Here is a 27,552-nt window from a genome sequence, read left to right as displayed (position 1 = left end):
TGACCAACCGAGGGCGAACTCTACAATCTTTATAAGAAAAGAAAAGAACGATAAAGGTATCCATATAATACAAAAATATTATTACACCAATTGTAGTATGTTTTTTCTTATTATCTACATCAAAAAGAACAAAGGCAATGCCCAATCAAGTGTGGCAGAATATTATATTACTGACGTAGGTCTGTGCATAGCTTTAATATCACACGTAAGTTTGTACGTCAGTAGTATTCTTATTTTGCTTCCACGGAGAACAACTAGAACACAGTCACATTATGACAGCTTCTGCTGTGCCAAACACTGAGGTGCGCTCGGTGCAGCCTATTGGGACGGTCCCAGTGGAAGAACACGCCCCCTCCGACCTCCGATAGGACCGGAGTGGCAATTCATCCTGAACAGCCGTCAACTCATGTGTTCCATTTTCAAGATCGTTACAAGAGTGTTAACACCTCTTCACCGACTAGATCATAAACCCTCAACACAAACAAACGGTGTCGGTGTTTGTTTAAGACCTATGGACTATTCTGAACACTTGGGACCCTAGGAAGTTGGACAGCAGAAATAATCCGTGTCAAGTAAGTGCATTTATTCAACGACTGCTTGAACGCGGACATGGATCAATAGGCGACCGAACGAATGTCTGTGATGAGGTGGTACAATCGCATATAACGCTTTGCAGAAATATATGTATGAGAAATATTTGTCTTCACTGTGTGTTTAAGCTGTTGAAGGCACCTCCAGGAACATTTGAGATGCGATGCGCCATTCGATACCATTCGAGGTGTGCACCTTTTTCTTTTTGTATTTCTGAAAAAAAAATTAGGCCTACTGTTAATGACCCACTTTGACCTCTTTGTCAGCGTAAGAATTAATAACATAACATTTCTCATATTGCTGGCAAAGGGGTCCAAAATAGCTTCTATGTAGAGTGAAATATATTTTCTATAAAACGAATATCATGGATCATAATAAGATACTAATAAACAACATCTGCACAGTGCATGTTTTTGTTATTCATCTGTAAATGAGATGATGGGGGGTTTCTAGCAAAAAAATATTTCTCACCATTATCTTTTGACTTCTGCATAATATCTTAATCACAAAAACAAATAATTGAAATATATACAAAAAAAGAAAACCGGATGGAGATAAAAAGGAATTGGAATGGAATGCGAGCAGACAAGTCGAGTTGGTTTCACATCTGGATCCGTGGCAGGGTCTTTGCCAAGCTGCTAAGTACATCCATCAGAATGCCGTGCATGCAGGTTCAATTTCACACATTTGGCCAGTGTTACAGGCCACCGAGACACCCCCCTCCCACCCCACCCCCCAAAAGAAGGGGAGAACATTGTTTGGTTTGTGTTTCCTTTACAAGGTCTGAGTCTTGAGTAGCAGGTGCATCATTCGTTCCTCCCAGTAAATATACAGACACACAACCCCCCCCCCCCCCTACACACACACACAACCCACACACACACACACATCTGTAGCCAGACGGCATTTCAGAGAGCGACAGCAGGTGCATGCATTTTTGTGTTTATTGTTTTTTTCTTTGGAGATGGGATGGGAGTACCAGTAGATGTAGAAGAGGAAAACACTCCTACCGCCACAAAGGGTGAGGTGGGGGTGTGGGTGGGGGTGGGGGGTTGTATGTGTGGATTTGGGTGCATTTGCTTTGGGGAGTGGTCCGCAGAATGTCAGAAAGGTTGCTGCATGCATGCGGTGTGTGTGGGCGTGTGTTTGTGTTTGTGAGAGCAGATCTGGGACCAGTGTTTCTGTCTAGAGTAGTGTGTGTGTGTGTGTGTCTCTCTTCGTTTGGGTTCAGATCAACTGGTGAACAGGCAGAATGAGCACCTGAGCTGTTTTTTAACAGGTTCCGACTTCTCCTGCTGGCAATCTCTCTCCCTCACTCTCACTTTCACTCTCACTCACTCCCCCGCCCCCCTCCCCCCACCCCTGACTGTTTTCCAAGCATAACCTAGAAACAACAGGATGGCGCAGACCCCATGGCATTTAGGCTCCCTTTGTATATATATGTGTGTGTGTGTGTGTGTGTGTCTGTGTGAGTGTGTGCGTGCGTCTGGTGTGTGCATGTATGCATGATAAATCGAAGACACACACATGGAAAAATAAGCTCCCCCTTGTCCCTGGTAGTGCCATGGCTGGAAAGAAATACACCCCCGCCCCCCCCCCCCCCCCCCCAACCTACCCCCTACTCTACAGCAGCAGTAGCAGCAGCAGCTCTGACCTCACTTCTGATCCTCTCCCCGTTGATCAGCGCCCATGAAGAATACGTGGCTTTAATTCGCTGTGAAGCCCATCTGTAGCCTGGCTAATATTGATAATCAGTTAGCGCCTTGGCCTTTGTGTCTCCCCGGGTCCCGCCATCAGCATAACAATGGAGGATGAAAAATGAGTGCAGGGAAGGTTGTAAGAAAGGAGAATAGAGTCGGAGGGAGCCGGGAAACTATGCAATAAACGCTTGGGGGCCACGCTACGTGGCTTCCTCATGTCCTCCTACACTTCGGTCGGGAAAATGATAATAATGATAATACTGTATCACAAAATAAATCGATCAAATCAGGCTGGGGGCGTCACCAGGGGTCTCTTCTGTTGTGGTGGATGAGTCAGAGCTTGTTCCGGTTCCCCTCCCCAGCATGGAGTTGGGGAGCCCCCGCTGGCCTGTTCATCAAGCTACGGTCCCTGTCAACCGATGATCGTCAACTGGGACAAGAAAATCATGGAATGGAAATTAGCTTTTGGGATGGATGCAAGTCGATTCACATGTTGATTCCTCCCAGATATTGGCTCTTAGTGATCTTTTGTAATGATGGATTGGCTTTCCCTGAATCTTCTACACTTGCTTGGCAATGCAGAGGGCCTTTACACGACAACAAACACACACGCATCCTAAATGAGCAGCAACATGGCATTACTGCGCTGTGCTTGATGGATAGACCATCACCCCCCCCACCACACACACACACACACACACACACACACACACACACACACACACACACACACACACACACACACACACACACACACACACACACACACACTCCCCCTGTGGGGTGATTAACAATAGCGTCTGCCGCTGTACCCAAACTGAGGAATGGGCTGTCACCTGCGCAGCCGAGGCAGAAGGGGGGGGGGGGAAAGGACCACTCCGCCATTCCCCACTTCTCCCTCAACTCCCATTAGCTCTAGACACAGCCCATTATGTGGCTCTGTGAAGGGAAGCAGCGCCACATCCCCGTCTGCCTCATGGCTTTGACCCGTCGTGACACGCAGAGCACCCACAGGGGGAGACACCTGCAGGGAGCCCACCCACCCCTACCCACCCCTTCCCCGTCCAGAACCCCTTTCCCAGCAGCTTCGTCCCACGATGGGAACTGGAGATGGACAATGCCCTGATCAGACACACAGGTGTTGTTTTGCAATCTGGGATGGATATAAATGCTGAGGGTTTGCTGTATCACAGGATGGTATTTCATTTTAAATGATGGGTTAAATTGGGACTAAGCTAACAACACGATGTAAGATTCAAACATAAGCTAATTCAATATCACTGGGTTATTTTTTTTTCCTCTTGACTCAACTGACGTCGATGAAAGCCTAACAGAGGAGGAGATGAATGGCTGGGTGCGATGGGAGCATGCAGGCATACGGGCCCATATCCTGTAGGGTTGCAGGAGTCAGGGATGGGGGATGTCAAATTGAATCCCTCTAAGCTCTCTTTCTTTCTCTTGCTTTATAAGTCTCTCCGCTCTTTTTCATTCAATCACAGTCTCTCGTTTCCTCTCTCTCTATCTTCCCCCTTTTATTCACACCATCTCTCTCGCTTCCTCTCTCTACTCTCTTGCTTCCCCTCTACTTTACTCTCAACTGTTTTTCTCTCTCTCTCTCTCTCTCTCTCTCTCTCTCTCTCTCTTTCTCTCTCAGCCAGCTTGCGGTGCCCCCCTGCTAAGTTTGATAGATGTCCTGTCAGAGGGGCCCACACACAAGTGTCCGTCCTTATCCCGTACATTCTACATGCTGCACTTGAGTGACAAATGAGCTCCGTTAGGGTCCTCTGTAGTCTGAGCTGGATCAATGTCAGACGGGCATTCTCCATCTGGTGTACCGTCCTTGGGTTAAAAAAAGGGGGTCGTTCGATGAAGAATGTGACTTATCTGAAGTGGGGGGGCACAACTGCAGAGGGCTGGCCGAATGGAAGGTAGTGAAGCATACGGGTGGCAGACTTTATAACCAGGAGGTCTGTGTTTATAATCCGTATCGCTTCCTGGCACGCACGCGCACACACACACACACACACACACACACACACACACACACACACACACACACACACACACACACACACACACACACACACACACACACACACACACACACACACACACACACACACACACACACAGTTTCACTTTAACAGACCCCTGGTTATCTGAAACCTGATGAGTAAAGAGATCTGATCAGATTCTCCACTCCGGTTTTCCAAATTGCACATCAGACATTCTTTTTTTTGTCATTATTTCTTTCACTTTGAAACAGAATAGCTCTTTTTTTCTTTTCAGTTTGCTATACCATATTTGACTTTGCTTACAGGGCTCTGTGATCGGCCACACAGCTGCTCCTTGAGGGACCTCACCCACAAATCACTGCTGAGGTCCTTGTCATCACAGAGCTGTTAAAGATGGCCCTGCGCTCAGAACCAGGGGTCAGTCATGGTGGTCGAGCTCAAATGGGATTCGAAAGAAATTACCAGCCTAAACCAGTTTGAACAGATCAGGAACCGAAGGTGATCTGGGGAGGCCCTAGTCTAATTTCCTAGTGCAGGGCGAAATGAAAAGGGCCTGCTGCCTTATTTAATATCCGGTTGGAACTGATGTGTTTGATAAAACCCTGTCGGGTATGTTTTGAATGTTAAATTAGTCTGTCAATTAATGAGTTATTGATGTTGGATATTATCAGACCAGCAGACCATGAAATGATTTTATAATCTGAATATAAAAATAGCGACTTTTATAAAAATAACGTTAAAAAATCATTCATTCAAGAATTGAACTGAAGGCAAAAAACATTACCACAGAGCAATATTATAATACACACATATTAAATACAAACAAACGCACAAAAGCAGACACAATTTTTAGCAACAAATAACGGGAATGGAGAATAAAGAAAGAGACCAATATCGCCGAGCTTCACAGCATTTGATAACTTTGTAATATTCTCTCATATAAACAATAAGTGAAAAGGAAAACCATGGAGTATGTCATAAAATACAATATCAAAATCAGTTGGCAGTGTGCTCTGCATCCCACACAGGCAAACAACAAGGTTCGGTGAGGCGGATGAAAGCGTCAGACCCAGATTGCCGCTGTATCCATGCCATAGTTATTATAACCCCTTCACCCCCACCCCCACCACAACCACCTCCCCTCCACCCTAGGGGCCTTTGTCAGATCATACATGCATCTAATCGGAACGATGGCAATCTCTCTCTCTCTCTCTCTCTCTCTCTCTCTCTCTCTCTCTCTCTCTCTCTCTCGTTGTGCGTTCTAATGTAATGTCACTTCAGGGCATGCCCCTGAATATGAGGACGGTGGTTCATCGAAACGTTACAAATGGATCGTAGGATTCCCTCTACAACACGCAATCCCCCCCCCCCCTTGGGATAACACACATACTCCAAATGCTAGGGGGTGAATAATTCAGGGAAGTTAGTTTAAGCTTTAGACGCATGGCTTGCTCCAGCAGGATATTTACGTGCGGTCACTGCTCTGATGGTTCCATACTGGAGAGACAGCACTGAGCTGCCAGGAGCTGTGTGGAGACAGCGCCGAGCTCATGGTCGCACGCCCCTCCCTCTCCAGCAAAGCTTTCGAGGCATTGAGTTTGTTAGGGAGGAATACTGGCTCCTAGATGTTAGAAGGATGCATAAGGAATGAATGGTTGTATTTATTGGATAAGGTGTGGGTGTTGTTAAGTGACCATGCAACTCAATTATGTTCCCAAATAAAGCTTCAGGATGAAAAAAGGAATGCTGTTGAAATTAAACGAGAAATAAAAAGTGATTCGTCTAATCAACCCAAAATACAATTTAACATTTGTAACATAAATCTCAATCCATTATTTGTATTATTGACATATTGTTTATATATACGTACTCAGGTTTAATGTCTCAATGGTCCAACTGCCAAAACAGCCATGATATCATAATTAGTTCATTTAATTAGTTCATTTAAGTATCGTAAACGTATTTGTGAAGAAGATGTTGCTCTTTGGGTTCAAGATGTTTCGTTTATCAATTACTACCATTTTTTTTATTCATTTCCGTTGAGCATATAAAGTCCTATGTGTTAATATATTTGCCCCTTCATGAGAAAGGTTAATTTCTGAGTCTGGATTAAACTGCGTGACATTTTGCTTCTCTGTGTGTGTCAGCCCTTAAGCCTGTGGTGAGCCTTCTGCTCCCATATTCTGTCCTGCAACCTGGGGTGAGAGGGTGAAATGGGTTATTGGTATAATCTGTTGATTCTCTCATCGCCGTGTTCCCATTTTGCTTCATGTCTTTGATTTACCAATATATTAGTTTGTGACAGACACAGAGACTTCCGAAGTGGGGCAATTTTGTGTTTGCGATTTATATTTTGTTGATCTACAAATGAAGATCAAAGCAAAGAGATTTTTTAATAGATGAAAAGGAAGCAAAAGAAAATATGTTTATTTTCAGTTAAACAGAATGCGTTTCTTTTTAAAATTATATCGTATTAATACAGACTCAAATATCAGCATTTTTCTTTTAGATATACTTTGCAATATATAAGAAGGACAAACCCAGTTGGCTAACCATTCTCTATGTACTTATTCTCTTCATTATTCAAAATTTTCCATTCAGGGCAAATCAATAATGAAAAATACACAGTAATAAAAGGTTTCTCACTGGCATGACCAATAAAAGATACTATTACACCTACGTCCTGTTAAACGATTTCCAAATCCGTTCCTGCAAGTGAGCCGATCGTTTCACGTTGAACCTGGATCCAACATGGAGGCTTGGGTCTGTGACCTGCTGCTGCTGTGGTTCAGCATGCAGGCGGGGGCCTTGCCCTCCTCTGCCCTGTGAGCCCTGTGAGCCCTGTGAGCGCGGACGAGGGCACAAAGACCCGGCCTAGGGTTCTGCTCTTCAGACCTCTCGAGACTTCCCCGTTTGATCCGCTTTGAAGTGCAGCACTTTTACTACGCGTCCCTGATTGGCTGGCTGGCTTCATGAATAATTCATGTTTCGGGGAAGTCGTAGTGTAGTAGCAGTTGTAGTAGAGGAAGAAAATATGCAACAATAGCGTGTGGGGGGTGATGTAGAATTTGGCTCTGGAAATCTGCTTTGGATTCATTTCCTGTCCCATTTCTTAATCCACTGCTTTTGCTTTGGACTCTTTCAAGATGCATTATTATACTAATGTATTATTATACATTCTATTATAGATTATTTTACCGTGTTGATCTAGCCTAGAGTAATTCATGCTTTCCATGGGTTTATTTCCTTACTGCATATCAGCCAATGCAGCTCCAAATGATACAGTTCGTCTCTTCTCCCCCTCACTACTCTGTTGACTCTGAAACGTGACTTGGGCAGAACCAAACACTTTCAGCTTCACACAGCATGTCTAATTGTACCATTTCATTTTATTGTGGACTTTGGTATTGAGAAGAAAGGGTTAAATGAAGCCTGGGTTCCAGAGCTCTTGTGTTACACCAGGGAAATGAGTTCTGTGGGGTTAAGCCTTGGAGCAGAGGACGGTCTCGGTGAGTACAGCAGCCTCCTCACACACGCCAGGGGTTAGGAGGGGACCGCCGCATACTTAATTAAAAGAAAGGATTATTTCATGGAAATCTCCTCTTTCTTGGATCGGTTCAATGTTGCCGTATAACTATCCTTATAGAACAGCTATCATCCATGTTAAAAAAGCATAAGGATGTGGATGTATATTATTTTTCTTAGACATTTTGTCAGGACAGATTAATACTGTATACGTGTTCAGTTTCCAAAGAGTGCTATTTTACTTCATGTATTTTGGAATGGAGTGTTTCTCCATTCCAGTCTCTATAGCATTGTCTCTATGCCTATTAACTGTATTCATCTTTCCCTTTTAACCGTGTCCACCAAAGCAAACACACCTAATTAGATTCCTTTTAAGTCACCCAACCGTGCGTGTGGGTGTGTGTGTGTGCGTGTGTGTGTGTGTGTGTGTGTGTGTGCCTGTGAGGATGCTTCGACCGCCCACTCATCCAGGCAAAAGCCTTTGTCGCCTTCAAAATAAGAGGTCAGGCCAACAGCAGACGTGCTGCCCCCCCTAAGATCCCGCCTGGCCACCGTAAAGCCTGGCGATGTGCAGCCATGCACGCCCTTATTTTGACGGTGCCAGAGGTGGTGGGTTGTTGGAGTTACCACCATGTTCAATGGGGGACGTGGACCCCACCCCTGCAGCTGTCACAGGGAGGCATTATCCGGGGCTCTGATCTCCTCATAGCCCACCAACACTCCCCCCCCACACACACACACACACACACACACACACACACACACACACACACACACACACACACACACACACACACACACACACACACATACACACACACACACACACACACACACACACACACACACACACACACACACACACACACACATCCTGATTCACATCAGGGAGCCCCCTCACAGCAGCCGGCCCCAGCGTAGGACTTCAGTGAAGGTCCAGAGTTGAGAGGGGGAGCCGCTGGGCTGCCCAACGGAGCAGCGGTCCGTGATCTGACGCTGGCTTTAGAGCTCTCTGTGATTGCTTGTGTTGCTGTTGAACGCCTCACAGTACAACACGTGTGTCCCCTTTAAAAAGTGTCCACCAGCAACTGGAACAGTCCCATGGATCGTCCCCATGTGGTTACGCTCTGAAGGAAATATGCTTTTGGAGATGAAATAGAAGGAATGGAGCTTCTTGCCGGGATCATGCAGGAATGCGGAGGTTGTGGCGAGGTTGCTGACCTCCGATGACGTTCTGGCTTGCAGCTCTTGCATGTCTCGGCAATGTTTGAGAGTATTCGCTCATTTTAATGTAGTGGTGATGGATGCTCACTCTACTGATTTGTAATCGCTGAGGCAGGGATTGGTTGCATGTCTTTAGAGATTTATAGTTGTCAATAGAATCATATTTGGAAGATTTATTTACATACATTTTGTGTGGACAGTAATCTTACATTATTATATATTTTATTGTATTGTAATTATTTATATATAATTGTAATAGTTATATTGATTTCTTCATACATAATATTAATATAGTTTTTTTGTATACACAGAAGACACACAGAAGACACACAGGAAGACAGTTGGTCTCTCGAGCCCTCACACTTCCCACTGTGCCTTTTAGTCTGCCTGAGCCGACTAAGGCACAGTGGGAAATGCACAGTCCCCACACTTAAAGAAGATTAGTAATTAAAACTGTGTTCATATTTGGATTAAGTGAAATCCTAATTCAATGAGAAATTAAATACATGCTCTGTGATAATATTATCATGATTAAGATACTTATATTTTTCTTAGGGGAAAAGGTCAGAAATCATAGGAAGTAGAAATTAGTTAAATAATAACGAATTTACTAAGAAAACTAGGGCATTATTAAAGAACATGAATATCTTTGAAATTGGATTGTAATGCCGGGCTGGAGGTTGACTGAAAGCCTTCATATGCTTTCTGGACCATATGATTGTTTTAGTGGTGGCTTTTGAACCTCTATTTCAGGGCAATTACTACTACGTAGTATCTCATGGTGTTTATGAGATACTACTACATAAAACTACTGTTTTATGAGGGCCATATTATTGAATTTTAAATGAAGGGGGGCCAGAAAAAGCTTCTTCCACAGCAGAGACAGACGTTGCGCATGCAGAGTCTCAGAAACTGCTTTTCTCAAGGGAAAATAGGTTCAGATTGTTTATGTTCTCATAAATCATCTGTGTGGCAGAAACAAAACTATCCGTAGACCGGTCTTGGACCACAGGCCGCCAGTTGAAGAGGCCTGCTCTATCTATCACCTGATGTAGCTTGTTCCTGAGTCCAATGAAGTAAAAAGAAAAACAAATGATTCCGAAATGGCAAACATTATCAAACACACCAGCATTTTTTATTATATACTACTATCTCTCTTCTCCCTCCAATAGGATCTATGTGCTCGGTTAATCCACCCGGATCTTCCCATGCGCCAAGGGGTCTGGATGAGGATTACAACAATTATACAGTTGATTTAGAGCACTTCAAAAGCTTGGCTTAGCCAGCGTTAGCATGTAGGCCTTTCAATTAGCCTGCCGCTGATTCAGATCTGCACTGATTCTCTTAGCTTTGTGGAAATACCAGAGCAAAGCCACACGGGCACACGGGTAGCCGTACATTCATGTGACAGGCGGCTACGGTTTAGCGAGAGTTACACGCATTGTCCTATAGCGTTCCGCTGCTCTCCGTTCTCAAAGGAGGGTTTCCCCGGCTGTGGTCGTCCATCCTGCATAATCAGCTTTAGGGTCTCTCACTATGGAATGTATTTGGTTCCTGAAACCACGCTAATTGGATTTGTTCAGGACCAATAGGTCTGCCTTCTACTGTAAGGAGTTGATGAGCTGCTATACAGAAGACGCGGGTCGCTTCAGCCGAGTAATCTTACAGGAGGAAACAGTCTTATATTCAAGGAAGAGGCCCCTTGTTGTTAGGCGAGAAAGAGAGCGCGACAGAGAGAGAGAGAGAGAGAGAGAGAGAGAGAGGAAACAGTTGAGAGTAAAATAGAGAGAGAGGAAGCGAGAGAGTGAATGAAGGAGAGCAAGATAGAAAGAGAAAGGGAGAGTGCTCTACCTCTCCATCCCTCCCGGCCCTCCCCGCCCCTCTCCCCTGAATCTCGTCTGACCTGTTCTTAAAGAGTCACAAGACGAGAAGACGGTCGATTTTGCCTCTACACTACCCACCCCCTCCCCCCCGTCCTCACCTAGTGGGCGGGGCCAGCATTATACACAGGTTGCTGCGCAGCCCCGAGTATCGTGTTGCCGGCCCCTGCAGCAGATCACTTTCCACCCAGCTGGCAGCCGCTCGGAGAGGGACTCAAACACCCGCACAGCACCCGTACACCCACCGTCGCCCTCACCTCCCAGGCCTCCTGGACGCCCCTCCTGGGTGTCTCCTCTTCCCTGTTCCAGGTCACCTGAGGAAAACACACCTTTTGTCAACCAAAACACACAAAACCAAAACAAATAAAACAAGAGTGCAAAACTGTTATTTTCCATGGAAAGGATGATGAATAAAGGTTGGGTATTAGAATACAATAAATGTTTGCCGTCATGCGTTATTGCTTAAAATATATTATGTCTGTGATTGTCACTGGCAAAAAAAAAAATTATTGGAAATTATATTTTACAGTAACCTAGGAAAGCAGAGAGCGTGAATGTCAATAAAAGTCACTTTCGATCGGTACCAAATTTGCCAGGACTCAGTGGATGATAAATGACTTTCAATTTGGTCCATCTTCCACTTTCACTTCCACAGGCCAGTGTACCTGTCCACCGAGACCTCACTAATGAATGGGGAGCCAGGGCATTTTAATCTTCATTAGGATTCCAGTTTGACACACCATCTCCCCCGGCCTCTCACACACACACCGTTGCTAGTTCTAGTTTGCACACACACATGGCAACAATCAAATAAACAAACCCATGATGTACACACACACACACACACACACACACACACACACACACACACACACACACACACACACACACACACACACATGTACACATCCTCACACACTATACACACACATAGGCTTTTTTTTTACATGTATATCTATATTGTATATCTATACATGGCATACATAAACACATTGATCTTATTTGATTATCATGAAAGAAGCACTGTGTAAGGTTCTGTTGTTGTGCCTCTTTGTCTAGCTACAAGGAGGTAACATGTTGTAGGTGATGCGATTCATTTCACAATGCACCTTCTTTACCTCCACAAAAAAGCCCCTTTGTCAATTTCGTATATCAACTGCTTGTACAATTTGATAACATTACCAACTAAACGAAACACAAAAACATTGCTTTGCATATGTTCTTCATCATATACTATTATAGTATTTGTCTTATAAACAAAATATAAACAGAAATAGTTTATTCAGCAGAAATTAGTGCCTTTATCCTTAAACCCTTCCATCACCCTACTTACGGATGTTTCTACTTAAGTACAACAGCTTCCTAACACCAACATCAAGCCTGACACGAGGGTTTCAGCTCAGACACAAGTACACTGGCCTCAGCCAAAGAGTCCTGTGTACATACCCAACGCTAGTCCATCAATGTTCTGTTTACAACGCTGTCTAAAGATTGTGTTTAGATGTGTTGTCTCGGGCACTTTTGTAGTTTGCTGTCGTTGATTGAGCGGTTTTCTTTCACCAGTGCCAGAAGTCCATCAATCCCTTCTTGTTCGACTATTGTAGCGACTGCAAAGGAGCTAACCAAGTAGGCCGCTGCTGTGTCACTTCCATGGGGAGCTGGTGAATAATGAGGCAGTGATGACACATGGGGCCTCCGGCCACACATTTCAGAGAAGGGCTACAGTTGTAGTTGTGATCCTTTATGTTTATTTTTAATTTTAAATAACCGCATTCACTTTTTTATTGCATAATAGCTTGTCGAGTTATATGCATAATGTTACTCTGCATAACACGATTTAAATGATCATGCCTAAGGACTTTTGAGATGAAAGAAGAGGTTCCATTTTTTTGCCAACACAAAATTCAGGGTTACAACATTAATTTCAACAGCTCCAACTCTTCCCAAGTTTGCTTCCAGGATAGATAAAGTGCTGAAACTAGCTGAAGCATATTCTCAAAAGAATACCTCAGGGGGGAAAAGCAAAGTCACCACGTGAAGTCTCGTGTTTGGCACTGTTTGGCACCTTTCCACCTTCGCCGGTATAAAGCCGTTCCAGGTAATACGATAGAGACTTTGACGTCTGTGTTTATTTACAGTCTCGGCTGCCAGCCTTTTCTTGTCTCTCGCTCGAGTCAGCAACTTTGAGGTCTCGTAGACGTTCTCGCTCGACGGCGTGCATAGTAAACGCAGCAGCACAGCGAGTTCTCCTGGTTCGGCGTGACAGTCAAAGTTCTTCCTCCGCTGTCTCCGCAGCCTAGCCGTTGGGACACCTGCGGCACTGTAACCGGAACCGTGTGTCCCTGTCAATGGGAAGACTGTTTGTGTCTCCTGCTTTTCTGCTCTTTTAAAAAGCTATTCTTTCCCCCCTCCTACCGGGTTGTAGAAAGGGCTGTGGTGGAGGTGAGACGGCTATCTCCGCTGTTGATATTCCCATACGCTCTATTGAAAGCTGCTTGTGTGTAGCCTATATTGGGCATTCAGGATGTACCGTGCTGTTAAGCCCCATAGACTGAATTCTATAGAATGATTAAAGAGAATCTAGCTCAGGGCAACGGTGCCTTTTATCCATTTCCTTTTATCTATTGTAACTTTTTTTTACAGTGGACAGTTTCCCTAATGGCATTCCTTTGGAAATGATTAGTTTTAATTAAACCGTTTTTTTTCCCCGTTCTGTTTTGACATTCTACCATCAGCACAATGATTTATGTCTTTACTCCTAAAACATAAGATTTCTTAACGCAAGAAGTTTATAATGGTTCCTAAACGTAATAATGGTAAACATTCCCAGAATTGCAAAATAGCTTGAGGTAGATATGTATGAGGTTGCTCATACTTTAGTCAAACATGAGCTGTTGAACTGAAGTTCGAACTAAAGTTTGAACAACATGAGCTGTCTCTGAATTTGACAAGATATAAATGCATGTTTACTTACAGTAAGGTCTACCATCAGTCATATGTAAATAAAGCGTCCAACTGTTCAATTTGTTATTTTAATGTTTTTCTGTCTTCCCATTGCACACCTAGCCAGCCTTCAGATGTTTTTTTAATTAAGTTTCTTATTTCATAAAGCCTACAGACGTGTAAAGAACTGTCTGTCTTCGGTGTGATGGACTGTCATTAAGCTGTCCTGTTGTCAAATAAAATCAACTACTTTGAGACTCTTGATTGTGAGAGATCCCTTTGGATCCATTCCGACTCGGCCTGACCTGACTTGACTCAGTGAGGAGACAAGAATCACAAGGGATACACAGATAGACAATGGTTAAGACTTGGCGCCTCAGACAAACAGAACAGAACATGCAAGCTGACTGCTAATGCTCGACATAATGTTGAGCAAGTTAGATATTTTTGAGATATTGCCAAAGGATACATCAGAGATTATTTCAAAGTTTAAATATTGTGCCATTTTGAATCAAAACATGACAATATCCTTCCTAGATTTTCCTTCCTTCCTCCATTAAGGTTTATAAACCATGTTGAATGTTGTGATGTTTTATCTCTATAGGTACGGTGATACATTGTCCTCATACTCATGGTGTTTATGAGATAATCAAGGCCCAAAGGAAGTCCCCTCAAGTCCATAGTTACATTAATGACAACACTTACAAACGGAGGCTAATTACTGTACTGTACACTAACAATTCAGTGGAATTCCCTACCCAGCAACCAAATGTTCTCCCTCTCTCTTTCTTCTGATGAAACCAACAGAGAATGAGTGTATGATTTTATATGTTTATATATATATTCATTTTTTTAACATGGTTCAGTTGTCCAGCCCATTGGGTGATAGTAGAAGGTAAACGGCGAATGGTTCGGGTATCTCCCTCGTTGATAGGACCCCACCCGCCCCCACTCTGCTCTCACTCTTACACTGTTCGACCGCGTTCGAGACCTTCAGCGCTGATAAGCATCTCTGCTGACGAAACCCAATGCAGGCCTGCATGGCGGCGGAGTGGCCCAACCACATTGTGCGCCGGGTCAAAAGGTAGCGTGTTACAAGAGGCCGTGACTCTGCTGGCCGCCGATATGCGGTTTCTTATGGCTCATCGGTTTTGCGTTGCAAAGAAGAAAAATGGAAAAAGAAAAACAAACAAAAACGGATGTACTGTAGGTGTCGGATTTCCTTACATTGTGTTCGGTGGCTACAACCTGAGTTGTAGCCATGACGCGCTGAATGGCACAGAAGCGCTTTACGTCCCGTCTGTATTTATCTCCATCTCCTCTAACCGCGATGTGGCGAAATGGCTATCCTGAAACGGCCTTTACGTTGGCTCTACCTATCAGAGGAGATGTTGGTCGTAGCAGCAGGTGAAAGTGGAGTAAAGGAAGGAAGTTTATCGTTTTAGTGTCAAATGTGAACATGTTATCGTTTTTGAATGTGGAGATAGCTATGTGGTGTGTGTTACTGCAGCCGCCACAACCAGCAATAAAGAGCATTTCTTCAGCATCAGGTTTAGCCCTGTGACGCCCTTAAGCCTAGGGTCTGCAAAAAGCATGAATACACTGTTTGCTACCAACAGAAGAACCATAACAACACGTGAGAACTGGCCATTGTAAATGTACAGCAATGCTTCCTGACAGCAGTTGCCTCAAGCTTCAGTGAGTGGGAATGTATAAGACACACCCACACACCCACACACCCACACCCACACACACACACACACACACACACACACACACACACACACACACACACACACACACACACACACACACACACACACACACACACACATTAATCCTTAAAAACATTCTTGGCCTTTCAAGCATTCATTACATCTTGCAGCTGATTCAAACCTAAGTGGAAAGTATGTATTTGAACTACATATTTCCTTTCTATTTATAAAATGGAGGAATTTCCCAGTCATCAATTCAACTGCTTCAGTGGGTCTTCTGGGACATGACAGTTGATCCTTCAATTATCCATCAAACAGTGGAAGGAAAATATACCTTTAATCCCAGCAACTATCTGCCCGACTCAAACGTGTGGGTGTCATGTTTAAATCAACAGAAACTGAAGTAAGCGTGAACTGTGCTGGAATGTTTACATGCCTCTGTGTGTGAGAGACGTTTTTTATTTCTACATTTTTGTACTTTTCTTGAAATTTACTTCTTTTTCCACCGGGCCCAAAAATCTCGGCACGGCACTTCTCTAGACCCCGCCACGTCCGACCGCACCGCACCATAGCCCGGAGTCGAGCGCGTGTGACAAATGCAAAACGTCTCTCATTTTTCTCCAAAACTGTCACCGCCATCCCTTGTGGCCCCCGAGACAGGCTCTCCTGTGTGTCCCCGTCAGAGCCCGCTGACGGAGCAACCCAATGTTCTCAGCCAGGCTTGGCCTTACTTTACCCAAGCGGGTGATGGACGACAGCGCTCCCACTCAGAGGTCTGTCCATGCTTTAGTTTAGGGGAATGGGTGGCAGGGGTGTACGGAGTGGGGGGGGGGGGGGAATGGGTGGCAGGGGTGAATGAGGGGGTTGGGGTTTGGGTATTGCCCCCCGAAAAACAGGATCTTTTTTATTTGGTTTTGTTTTGTGCCCGGGGATGGCTAGCTGCCCGAAAAGGGAGTCTCATCCGTCACACCATTTCTCCGTCTTCTGGTGTAAAACAAGTATGGAGAGAGGTAGACCTCCTTCTAGGGACGTTCTTTTAACTGGCGTGGGAGGGTCTCGTTGTTCCTAGAGTATCTTGGGAATTGTGGGAATTGCGCAAGATGTTGGTCCTGTTGTGTTCCTACTTCCAGAGTCAATAGCCCTTATGTTTTGTCTGTAGGAACCATGGTTACTTAATGTGTATTCCCTTTTGTTAGTCCCGCTTCATGAGAGAAGCAGAGCTTTTGTACGGCCTTGAACCTAATCTTCTGGACTATGTTGGAAAGGAGACAAAGCAAATGTAGCTTTCCGGTGAATTCAAAAGTTTTGTTGATTACATTGAACTTTAGGAAGATATCATAGAAAAATGCAAAAAACAATATTATATCTTGTGTAGTATCATAACCGCAAGGTTTTCCCTTTGCAAACCAATCATTTTTATCTATGAATTATATTATATACATTTATTTTTTATTCTATTTGTTGTTTATACACATCAATCTATTGGTCTTTATGCATTGATTAATATAAAGTACAGTAGCTTTATTTAAAACATTGTATCGAGAGTTAATCAAATTAGAAGTCAAAACGAAATGTTGAAAAATATATATTTTGGGCTTGAATGTTCAACCTTATTCTCCCTCTGTGTTGGATCGCATTTACTGATCTTCTACATTGCATACAGTTTTCACCATACCCGAGCTGGGGTAAGACTTGAGAGGAGAAAGTGTGAATGACGCATTAAAGCCAGCTAAGGGACGTCAAGCCCGCGTCATTTATTTAATTGGGGGAAGCGCTTGACCACAGGGATAATTTGGGTAACGACAATCAGTCCTTTTTCTGGACCAGTAGACACTTTTGATGTCACACTGTCCCTCTGCCACAGAAAGGAAATTGCTAATTGTTCAATAGAACTCTTTCTTCTATTCTTCTTCTAATCTCGGAGCCTCTCTTATTGAAGTGCTTAAATATTTAGAGAGACAAGACATTTATGTTTTGCACCTCGCGGTGTTAACTTATATATTTTATCCAAACACTGATCGTTCATATTTTAACTTCATGTGCCCAATACATGATAAGATATATTGGCTAAATTGACCCCCTCTCTCTCCCTCTCTATCTGTCTTGTCTATCTGTCTGTCTTGCAGGAGTCTGCCTCCACCAGCCCTGTCAGAAATCTGCATGTGTGAAGCCACAGGGGTCCGGCGATGGAGCCCTGGCCTGCGGTGGCCCGGGTCCTACTACTAACCGTCCTCTCCAGTCTGCTGGGAACCGGCCAATCGAGGGACTTCACCGAGCAAGATATCGTGTACCTTCATCCCTCCAGTGAGTGTTCAATTAATGGTCTGGAGTGACAGCAGATTGTCCATTGGAAGTGGAGGAGTGCTTTGGTGTGCTTCTGTGGTTGATCTAGATGTTCATATATTTGGGTTCAGGTACATTTGGCTAAATATGCTTTTGGTCATGCCAAGACAAATATATACCACATTTTTAACTACTTGGCCTGTTTCCTGGCCGTGAGTATGCAAACGTGGCTTGCATGAACAAATTCTTCCCACTTTCCAGCTTTGTCGTTGTCTTAACATGGAATACTGACAAATTTGAAATACTGAATCTGTGACTTATTTGTTTAAACAATGCTTTTGAGGAACAACACGTGTGATTACCGTAAATTGCAGCAGATGGAAAAAAATGGATGTTTGGTACAATTCCTACATGAAAGATTTTGGGATGCCTTTATGATGGAGAGAGAACACCTGCGGCAGCCGATATGGATCAGTTCTGGCTCAGCATAGTTCTGGTGCGTAAGAAGATTAAACAAACTATAAACATTCAGGTTGCTCAACAATGGACGAATAAACAACACTTTCACAGATGTGCACTCGTCGAAGAGTCCAAATGATACCTTCGGAAACACAAGCACCTTTTAATTAGTCTTTGTGTGAAAGGAACCAGACAGAGGCTTTAACGAAGGGCTAGGGTGTGTCACCAGAGTCTGGGTCTAGACCATATCTCATACCTAGGTGGTTTCCTTCAGGTGTTAGTAAATGTTATAATATTATGACAAAAACAACTTCAAAACTTCAAAGAGGACAGTATTAATCGATGAAATGGGAGGACATGGATCAAATGGAAGATAGCAACTTGACACCAGGAATGCATGTCAATGTGAATCAGGCTGTAGATCAGAAGTCTGATAAAATTCGTCAGACCCAGTTTGGGCGGGAGTTTACGGTTTTCGGACAAGCAGCACATGGCTGCCAAGCAAGCAGTCCAACAACATTGCAGAACACTCCCACAGCGCTATCTCTTACACTCTCAGCCTCTGCACACCACGTCCAAATGATTAAGACGTGGTGGTTTTTCTGACGAAAAATATAATTTTCACAATGCACCCTAGTGTGTCGGATAACCAATTGGACAGGGATGAGACGGTTCCAGTCAAGAACTCTCTGAGCTGTGGTGGAGAATCCCTTAAACTCGCGTATGTATTTATGGTCCGGCATGGTGTTAGACCCTGAACCCGTCTGCTCATCCCAGACGGTCATCTTCCTGGCGAAGCTGTCATTATGCAGGCTGGTTATTACAGGACCCCGATAATAGGGCCCTGTTGAGAAGCAACTGTCACTGTCTATGACGCTCTTTCACCCCAACGCCTAAAGGGCACCTTTATGAAGCCACTTGAACTTTGACTGTGTTTATAGACTGGCCAGTTTCGAACCCCACTTTGGCGGCTACAGTAAAAAGTCAGCCAGACAGAATCACAGCTGGTGCCACAACTGTTGTACACGCACCCATGCATGCACATGCGCGCATGCACGCACGCACGCAGCAAGGCTGGCAGGCACACGCACGCGCACACACACACACACACACACACACACACACACACACACACACACACACACACACACACACACACACACACACACACACACACACACACACACACACACACACCCTTTGTCTCTCACTCTCTCTCTCACTCTCACTCACACTCTCACCCACACCCCCACACACACACACACACACAAACACAAACACACACTCACTCACTCAAAAAACACAAACGCTAATCCACCTCATAAACGCAAGTACATTGTGTGTGTGTGTGTGTGTGTGTGTGTGTGTGTGTGTGTGTGTGTGTGTGTGTGTGTGTGTGTGTGTGTGTGTGTGTGTGTGTGTGTGTGTGTGTGTGTGTGTGTGTGTGTGTGTGTGTGTGTGTGTGAGAGAGTCAGCTGTCCTAAAGTTCAGCTCGGGGTTGGGTTTTGTAGTGCGGTATGTGGACATGTAAATCCATAGCCCTTCATTACAGATAACCTTCTCCTTGTTCCTTCACCTTCTGGCCTCCCGCTCCCCTTCCCTCCCCAAGACACCCCTTCACGCCTTGTTTCGTCTTGTTTACACATCAGCCTTATCCCAGACGTACAACAGACTCTGAAATGCAGGACCCCAGACAAACACCTTCTATGAACAGCCCCCTGAGCTTATGTTCTGGCTTTGATTCGCCTATATGAGGGAGATGTTCTTCCCCCTGTCCCGGCGAGACAAAAGGGCAAAACACTGGCGGATTGTTTGGTGTGTGTGTGTGTGTGTGTGTTGTGTGTGTGTGTGTGTGTGTGTGTGTGTGTGTGTGTGTGTGTGTGTGTGTGTGTGTGTGTGTGTGTGTGTGTGTGTGTGTGTGTGTGTGTGTGAATGCTTGTGTATTTTCTCCAGCCAGATAAAGTGGTGATGTGATGATCAGCAAAGTTCAGGCTGAATGAGACAAATTGATTGTTGTCCCTTGGCTGTCCCTACAGCTCAGACCCGAACAGAATGTTCCCCTCAGACATACGTAGACACGCGGGCACACACACACACACACACACACACACACACACACACACACACACACACACACACACACACACACACACACACACACACACACACACACACACACACACACACACACACACACACACACACTGCTAATTGGACAATTGGAATACATTAGATCGGGTTCCAGAAGAGTGGCGCGATTCCAGATATTTTTGGACAGTGCAACAACAAGCATGAAAGACGTACAACAATTATAATTGTCTCGTCGTTTGGGGTCAAAATCTCATTATTTCCTTGTCATGTGTGTTATTATCGTTTGGAATCTGGATAAGATCTGGCACCAACATTGTAGCCCATGCGTTTTGCCTGCAGACACCAAGTGCCTCCGTTAGGGGCAATATTACTGTCGCTTGTAATGAAAGGAAAACATGATTAACTTCCAACTCTAAAATTGGAATGGTACGTCTGGAAGGTCAAATACAATCTGTGGTGCACTCATGACGACCTTAGTTGTCTTCAGGTTTCTTTTCTCCTCTAAGAGGAGCAAGCTATACCAGAAGAGGTGACTGAAGAACAGCATAACTCTCAATAGATCGCAGGCGTGACAGAGGGTCAGCCCGACAAGCTGCCTGTATAAACCAGTTAGAAAATCACTTAATATCTTTCATCAGACACATGCACAGCTCTGGGTGTCATGTTTGGCCTCCGTGGCTCCTCTGGGACGTATCCATGGCGACTTGAGGCCACCCCTGTTCTCTTGATGTAGATGTGTCGGTTGTTACTATGTAGACATTGTGGTAATTTATTTAGTCTGTATCTGCCTCTTTTGTGTGCTTTAGCATGTGCACATTGGCTAGTTGAGCTGTGTGTGTGTGTGTGTGTGTGTGTGTGTGTGTGTGTGTGTGTGTGTGTGTGTGTGTGTGTGTGTGTGTGTGTGTGTGTGTGTGTGTGTGTGTGTGTGTGTGTGGCTGCAACTTCATCAAGGCCGATAGTTGTTGTGCTTATATGTTGCGTGTGTGTGTCTAAAGCCCCGTTCATGTCTGTGCAGGCCGCTCAGCCACGTGGGGGTTTGTGTTAGTCCTGTATCAACTCGACTGTTTGTGTAACTTAGAGAGAGAGAGAGAGAGAGAGAGAGAGAGAGAGAGAGAGAGAGAGAGAGAGAGAGAGAGAGAGAGAGAGAGAGAGAGAGAGAGAGAGAGAGAGAGAGAGAGAGAGAGAGAGAGAGAGAGAGAGAGAGAGGTCAGACTCTGGGCAAGGCAACATAGACCACGGTGACTGTCAGGCTTTGTGGTGCTGAATGAAGTTTCCCCCCCGACCCAAAGACCCGCAGCTGTCGGGGCGGTGGAGCCCCGTGGGGGGAGGGGGGAATCAGATTAATGTAATGGTGTGACATTGGAAAGGCTAACGGTGTGGTCGTTTGATCACAACAGATGGCCGCCAGGGACATTTCCCTCCTCTCTGGGGGACACAGAGGGTAAAGTAGGGGGAAACCGCTGCACGTTGGCAAACGGCTTAATGAGCTGCACGCTATACGGCTACATGAGCTTCATGCTATACAGTTGAGCTGCATAAGCCGCATGCTATATTTACAGCTAAATTAGCACATGAGTGGTAACCGCAAACTATGTGGTGGTGTAAGTGTTTAGCAAGTCTGGTGTATACTTTGCAGCTAGATGGGTTAAGTGTATAATGAGAAGACTTTGAGGTTGGCCACAGATTGAATTGTTGGCCAGTGAGATTATTATGGCCTGCATCAGCATTTTTGGTAGGGTAGGATATTAAATTGTTTTCTTATATAAATATGTATTTATAATTAAACATAGAACTTTATTTTAAGAATACTATTTAAAAATAATACTGTCCATAACTTGTCTAAAGACTAGTTATTTGTGTAATATGCTGACTTCTGTTTGTTCATTGGAATACAAGAGTTGAAGACCATTATAGCATATTATTATTGTAGACACATTCAAACAATTAACAAAAACATGTTTGGTTTCGGCTGCCCAAACTTTAGCCAGAAGTTAGAAAAGGGTATTAGATAAGTTTCCTTTCAAGGGTATTTGCACTTGAAAACCCCTCTGATGATCATCAGTCTCGACATAATGCCTGACTCAGTAATGTGAATTTGTGAATTAGTCAGGTGATGTAGTATTTGAAACCTCCTAGGAGGCCCTCAGAAAACCCCATCTCACATTATTTTTTGGAATGAAAGTCAAACTTAAAAGATGTCGTACTTTTAGTGCTATGCATTTCTTTTACAGTGATTGTGAGTCTTGAGATTGTACTTAAATAAATATTTTGATCATTATTCAAAAAGCACAGTCTGCTAAACTCTTCTTCTGTTGCCTGGATGGGCAGAGCGCCAGATGACTTGGTTCTAAGCATTTTGTTCTCATGTCACTTCCTGTTACAGCCACTCCGTTTCCCGGGGGCTTCAAGTGTTTTACCTGTGAAGACGCACCTGACAACTACGAGTGCAACCGCTGGGCACCAGACCTGTACTGTCCCCGAGGTAAACACACACACACATACGCACGCACACACACACACACACGCACGCGCACGCGCACGCGCGCGCACATGCGCGCGCACAAACCCCTTTCCCCACATGAGCGTCACTGACAACCAAAGTTATGTTACGTTTTATGTTAAGTAAAATAATAAAATCGTATTATCAGTTGCCTCCCTAAATGTGTATACATATTTCCCTTCTTCCTCATCTCCTAAAAGCGTCAGCATCAGTTTATGAACCTAGCTGCTCTCCCTCCACAGAGGTTGTAAATCAATGGGTTTGTTTGTTCTCTGGTGACCTCAGGGGCGCTGCAATATAAGACATATATTCAACTCTGGACATCTTTAGCTCATAAATAGTTGCCATAAGATAAAACGTACCTACCACCGACAAGACTACCTTGACCGTAGATTGTCAGATTTATAGTTGTCCTTTTTTTAACGACAAAGGTAATTCTTTGACCGTGCTCATAAAAGAACACATTCTTTGTTTTAGAAAGGAAAAAAGAACACTGGGTGAGATGGAGGGCTTGCTTGACCGAAAACCCTGTGGAATGTTCTCTCTGTAATACACCCCCGACGCCATGTCCCTCAGGTTTTTGCCTGGTTGTTAATTGAGATTCAATGGCCGATCTCATGAGCGTATCTTTGATAGTACACGGCGCAGTGTAGATCTGGCTAACTGAATGTGGTGACGTTGTTCTTTTTCGACAGAGGCACGGTACTGCTACTCCCGCCACAGGATGGACATCGAGGGGGACAGCGTGTCGGTGACCAAGCGCTGCGTGGCCCTGGAGGACTGTCTCTCCACGGGGTGCACGGGTACCGACCATGAAGGAAACAAGGTGAGGGAGAGCGAGGGAGAAATGGAGAGACACATTTGTTGTAGAATTTCCCATCTTGGCAGGCAAATAAATTCCGAATGACCAAATAAACCACTTAATGTGTTATTATGTTATAAAACCAAAACATCTAACCAGACATTCAACATGGTAACCAGAAATGAGGGAGATATTCAGATATCGAGATGATAAGATAAGACAACTTTTGTATTTGAGCAATAAACACAATGTCTTTGTTCACCTTCCTTTCAAATAAAGGCAAGCCATGGGTGTACAACGAACACACTGACAGTATATAAGTCAATAGATGTAAGGGTTTATGCCTTATGGGCCCTTCCCTACACTGAAAAATGCCACATCGAATGAAAATCAATGCATCTTTCTTTAGAGCATAAACCTTTCGGTTTATGCTGTTTTTAAAACCCCGAAAATCCATCCGGGTCTCCTTCAGCACCACTTAACTGGGCTGTTAAGGTAATCCGGAGATGGTCCAAAGTACTCGCTCGAGATAACATGAAGGGGCTGAGGCTTTAATAGGTCTTTCTCCTGGGCCACCGTCGCAGTAATCCCCCCGTTGAGAGATCTAGTGTCTTCACTGCATGTGCGGCTTGCCCCCACTGACACCAGGAAGTCACCAGGAGCTTATGGAGCCAGGTTTATTGTGATGAGCGGAGGGGCCTTGATCACTGACTCACCCCTATTCTCTACCTACACTCAGACTTAAATACTTACTGTTACTTTGTTGGGAGAGTGACTCCCAGTAATCCCAGACGGCAAAATGTAAGCCCAAAATAAGCAACCACGCTCATTCCTTTTAACACCCCGTGTCATGTTTTATCAGGAGTTGCAGTCGGTCATGATACTCAAAACAAGATAAAGTGCGTTATTCCGGACCTCTTCATTGTGTCTGACAGTTGTGTTGGTGTCTTTATTGTCGTCCAGGTGTGCACAGCCTGCTGTGAGGGCAACATCTGCAATATCCCCCTACCTTGGAACGAGACAGAAGCCATCTTCTCGTACACCTCCCCACTCAGTGGCTCGGCGGGACTTTCTAGAAGCTATGCACTGACGTTCTGTCCACCCCTACTGGCCTTCCTCCTCTCTAATTGGCTTGAATGAAAGAAAGGTGTTTGGAGTAATACTGGATGTGAAGATCAGAAGCCGGAGTAACAGGGCTGTGAATTGATGGCTTTTCCGGCTGGTTTATGAGAAACAAAATTCAAAAGAATATGTTTGTTTGCCTCAAAAGAACTCGAGAAACGGGGCAAGCTTTGGATTTGGAGAAGGCTTTCAAGTCGATTGGGCAGTTAGCATGCACCGAGGATCTCACTCTTAAAAAGCGCTGGAATTATTCGCCATGGAACTTGAAGGATTATAAAAAAAAGACAAACCATTGAAACAGGACTGTAGGCCATCAGGCAGTGACTGACAGGGGAAGCGGTAGACCTGAAGAAATTAGCACACAACCAGTTGAGACTTGTCAGTTTGAAGTTCTCTGAGCTGAAGAGTGAAGAGAAAAACATTGACCTAGTGAGGGTCTGGATCTGTGTCTGGTATACACGTTGTTGAGTCGATGTTACACTTGTGCGTCTGTTGTCGATATCCCCGATGTCTGTTGAAAACGTATGTAAATATACATAGTATTTATTTTTATATCAGCCATGGTTTTTTGTTAAAGTATGTATATCTGTTTTTATGTATCGGTAGCTTATACTATGAATATCATCACGACTGTCTGAGTCATGCCGAAAGGAATTCCATGAGACAAAATGAATCACATTATTTCACAAGACATCATTTTCATATTTCCAAGTTAGATAACTCATCTATTAATCATGAATAATGACATATTTCTGCAGGTCAAGGCAAGGTAATGCAATTAGACAAATAACACAAATATGTCAAAGGTTAAACTTTTACTTTGAATTAATATTTTTACAATTATCTGGTTATTCGAAATAACATGTCCTAGCCTTTGCAATAAATTTAGTTGAGAAAATAATTAAGATATAACTAAATACTTAATCTGTATTTTAGTGTGGTACATAATACAAACTATGTCCGTTAAAATCAAAGACTTTTTTTTTTTCCCTGGAAATTATTTCCTGAAATACTTAAACCTTGAAAACGCAGCATGACTTTAATATTCACCCCTTTTTGTGATGTGTTGGAACTTTAATATTTGTAGGGAAAAACTCCCCGAAAAGTTTAAAAGGAAGTTGCCAAACTATTTTAGGGCCACACTTTTCCAGCCACAGAAACTACATCGAAACGTTCCATAGAGTAGTTCCTCCACCTACACCATGCCATATAAAATGATTGACTGTTTATCCCTTTGCTATATTATCACAAAGGAAAAAAGAGTAACAACCTCCATTATGTAATGAGGGTCAAAAGACCAGTAGTTAGACTCTTAGCACCTTCAGCGGTCTATTGTTTTACGCTCCGGTGCCAACGTGCTCTTGTGATGTATGTGTTGTCTTTGGTGGGCTCTGTCACTGGTTCTTTGGCAGCATCAGCGAGCCGGGGGAGGAAAGCGCAGCGTTTGCAAACACAGTGTTATTGTTCTCAAGCCTTGGTTTGTTAGGCTGGCGGCCTGCGAGCAGGTCACTTCCTCTCACTCTCGCTTTTCTCTCTGTCCGTCAACCGTTTGTCTGTCTGGCTGTTTTCTCCTTACCGTGCCATGTTTCTTACAAGCAACCCCGTAAAGAGGTAGACATTGGGATTCACTAGTTGGATTACCCAGACCCAAAGCTTCTTTAGTTTTTCTTAACAGTTTACAAACTTCCTCTCCTCAGCAGTTTTGAATTTGTTTTGTAGAGTAGTTCAAGGGCTAGCATATTTTGCACCTTTTTTATCTGTTCAGGCAAAGTTGGTTTGAAATAAAAGTAACATGAGGCTACTGAAGTGTAAACTGATAGCCAAAACATCTTTCACCTGTTGCCTTCCCTGATGCTAGCATACTTTACACACACACACACACACACACACACACACACACACACACACACACACACACACACACACACACACACACACACACACACACACACACACACACACACACACACACACACACACACACACCTATACAATACGTGCATGAAGTTCTATGTTATCTCACTGAAAATAAGACAATTGCATGCCAGTTTTTGTGTCAAGGTAAATGTGGATTTGTAGGTCGATAAGCGCATTTCAATGTACATAATGTAAATCTTAACTTGAAATTCTTTAAAAACCTGTTAAAACAGGAACACAGTGTATGCCTATTATTTATGCTTATTTCCCCCTTTCCCAAAACATGTGCTAATAAAATTCCACGCTTAAATAAAAGCTAGAAAAAAAAAGAAGCAATTTTTGAGCTATTTAAATGACTGTTCCGTCATGATTATCCATTTCCATTTGTTGCTTTTTCCCCCCCGCTTCAAGCAGAGTTTCCACCCAACAGGCCAGCGAGTGCACCATGTTATTCTACCATATTGACCTTTTCGGGTATTCATAGTTATCAGTGCCATGGTGACTCCGGAGATAAGCTCCCTGTCTGAATTCCACACGCACTTTAACACAGTTACTGAGATAAAACATTTTGGGTGAAAGGTGCTGTGGTGGTCTGCCATACTAAGTTCACCCACACAATGTCCCCATCATGAAGGACGAAAAATAGTTGTTATGGTGATCCTCAGTGAAGGAACAACGTCCTGTGAGACTGGAGCCATAGAGACGCAGACTGATGTCTAGTGTGTGTCCCCGAGTGTGCAGACCCATGTTTATGGAGCTGAACTCACACGTGGAAAAAAATGAAT

The 27,552-nt window shown here is 44.1% G+C and overlaps 1 protein-coding gene across 1 annotated transcript; it reads left to right on the top strand.

The window, feature by feature from the left end:
* The first annotated feature begins 277 nt into the window (after positions 1–277).
* Positions 278–27,078, top strand: lypd6 (LY6/PLAUR domain containing 6). The gene is made up of 5 exons (XM_056580128.1): positions 278–572; positions 17,720–17,897; positions 22,810–22,908; positions 23,622–23,752; positions 24,692–27,078. The coding sequence occupies exons 2-5, from the start codon at positions 17,780–17,782 to the stop codon at positions 24,866–24,868; spliced, it is 525 nt and encodes a 174-aa protein (XP_056436103.1). The 5' UTR covers positions 278–572; positions 17,720–17,779; the 3' UTR covers positions 24,869–27,078.
* Positions 27,079–27,552: the final 474 nt, after the last annotated feature.

This window comes from Gadus chalcogrammus, chromosome 20 (assembly GCF_026213295.1).
Source record: "Gadus chalcogrammus isolate NIFS_2021 chromosome 20, NIFS_Gcha_1.0, whole genome shotgun sequence".
NCBI classification, from domain to species: Eukaryota; Metazoa; Chordata; class Actinopteri; order Gadiformes; family Gadidae; genus Gadus; species Gadus chalcogrammus.
Note: the sequence above shows the minus strand (reverse complement) of the source record. Positions and strands in the feature narration are given on the sequence as shown.

Coding starts and splice junctions, on each gene's coding strand:
- lypd6 (XM_056580128.1), top strand. CDS start 17,780: ATGGAGCCCTGGCCTGCGGTGGCCCGGGTCCTACTACTAACCGTCCTC. Junction 22,909..23,621: donor AGACCTGTACTGTCCCCGAG/GTAAACACACAC, acceptor CTTTTTCGACAG/AGGCACGGTACTGCTACTCC. Junction 23,753..24,691: donor CCGACCATGAAGGAAACAAG/GTGAGGGAGAGC, acceptor ATTGTCGTCCAG/GTGTGCACAGCCTGCTGTGA.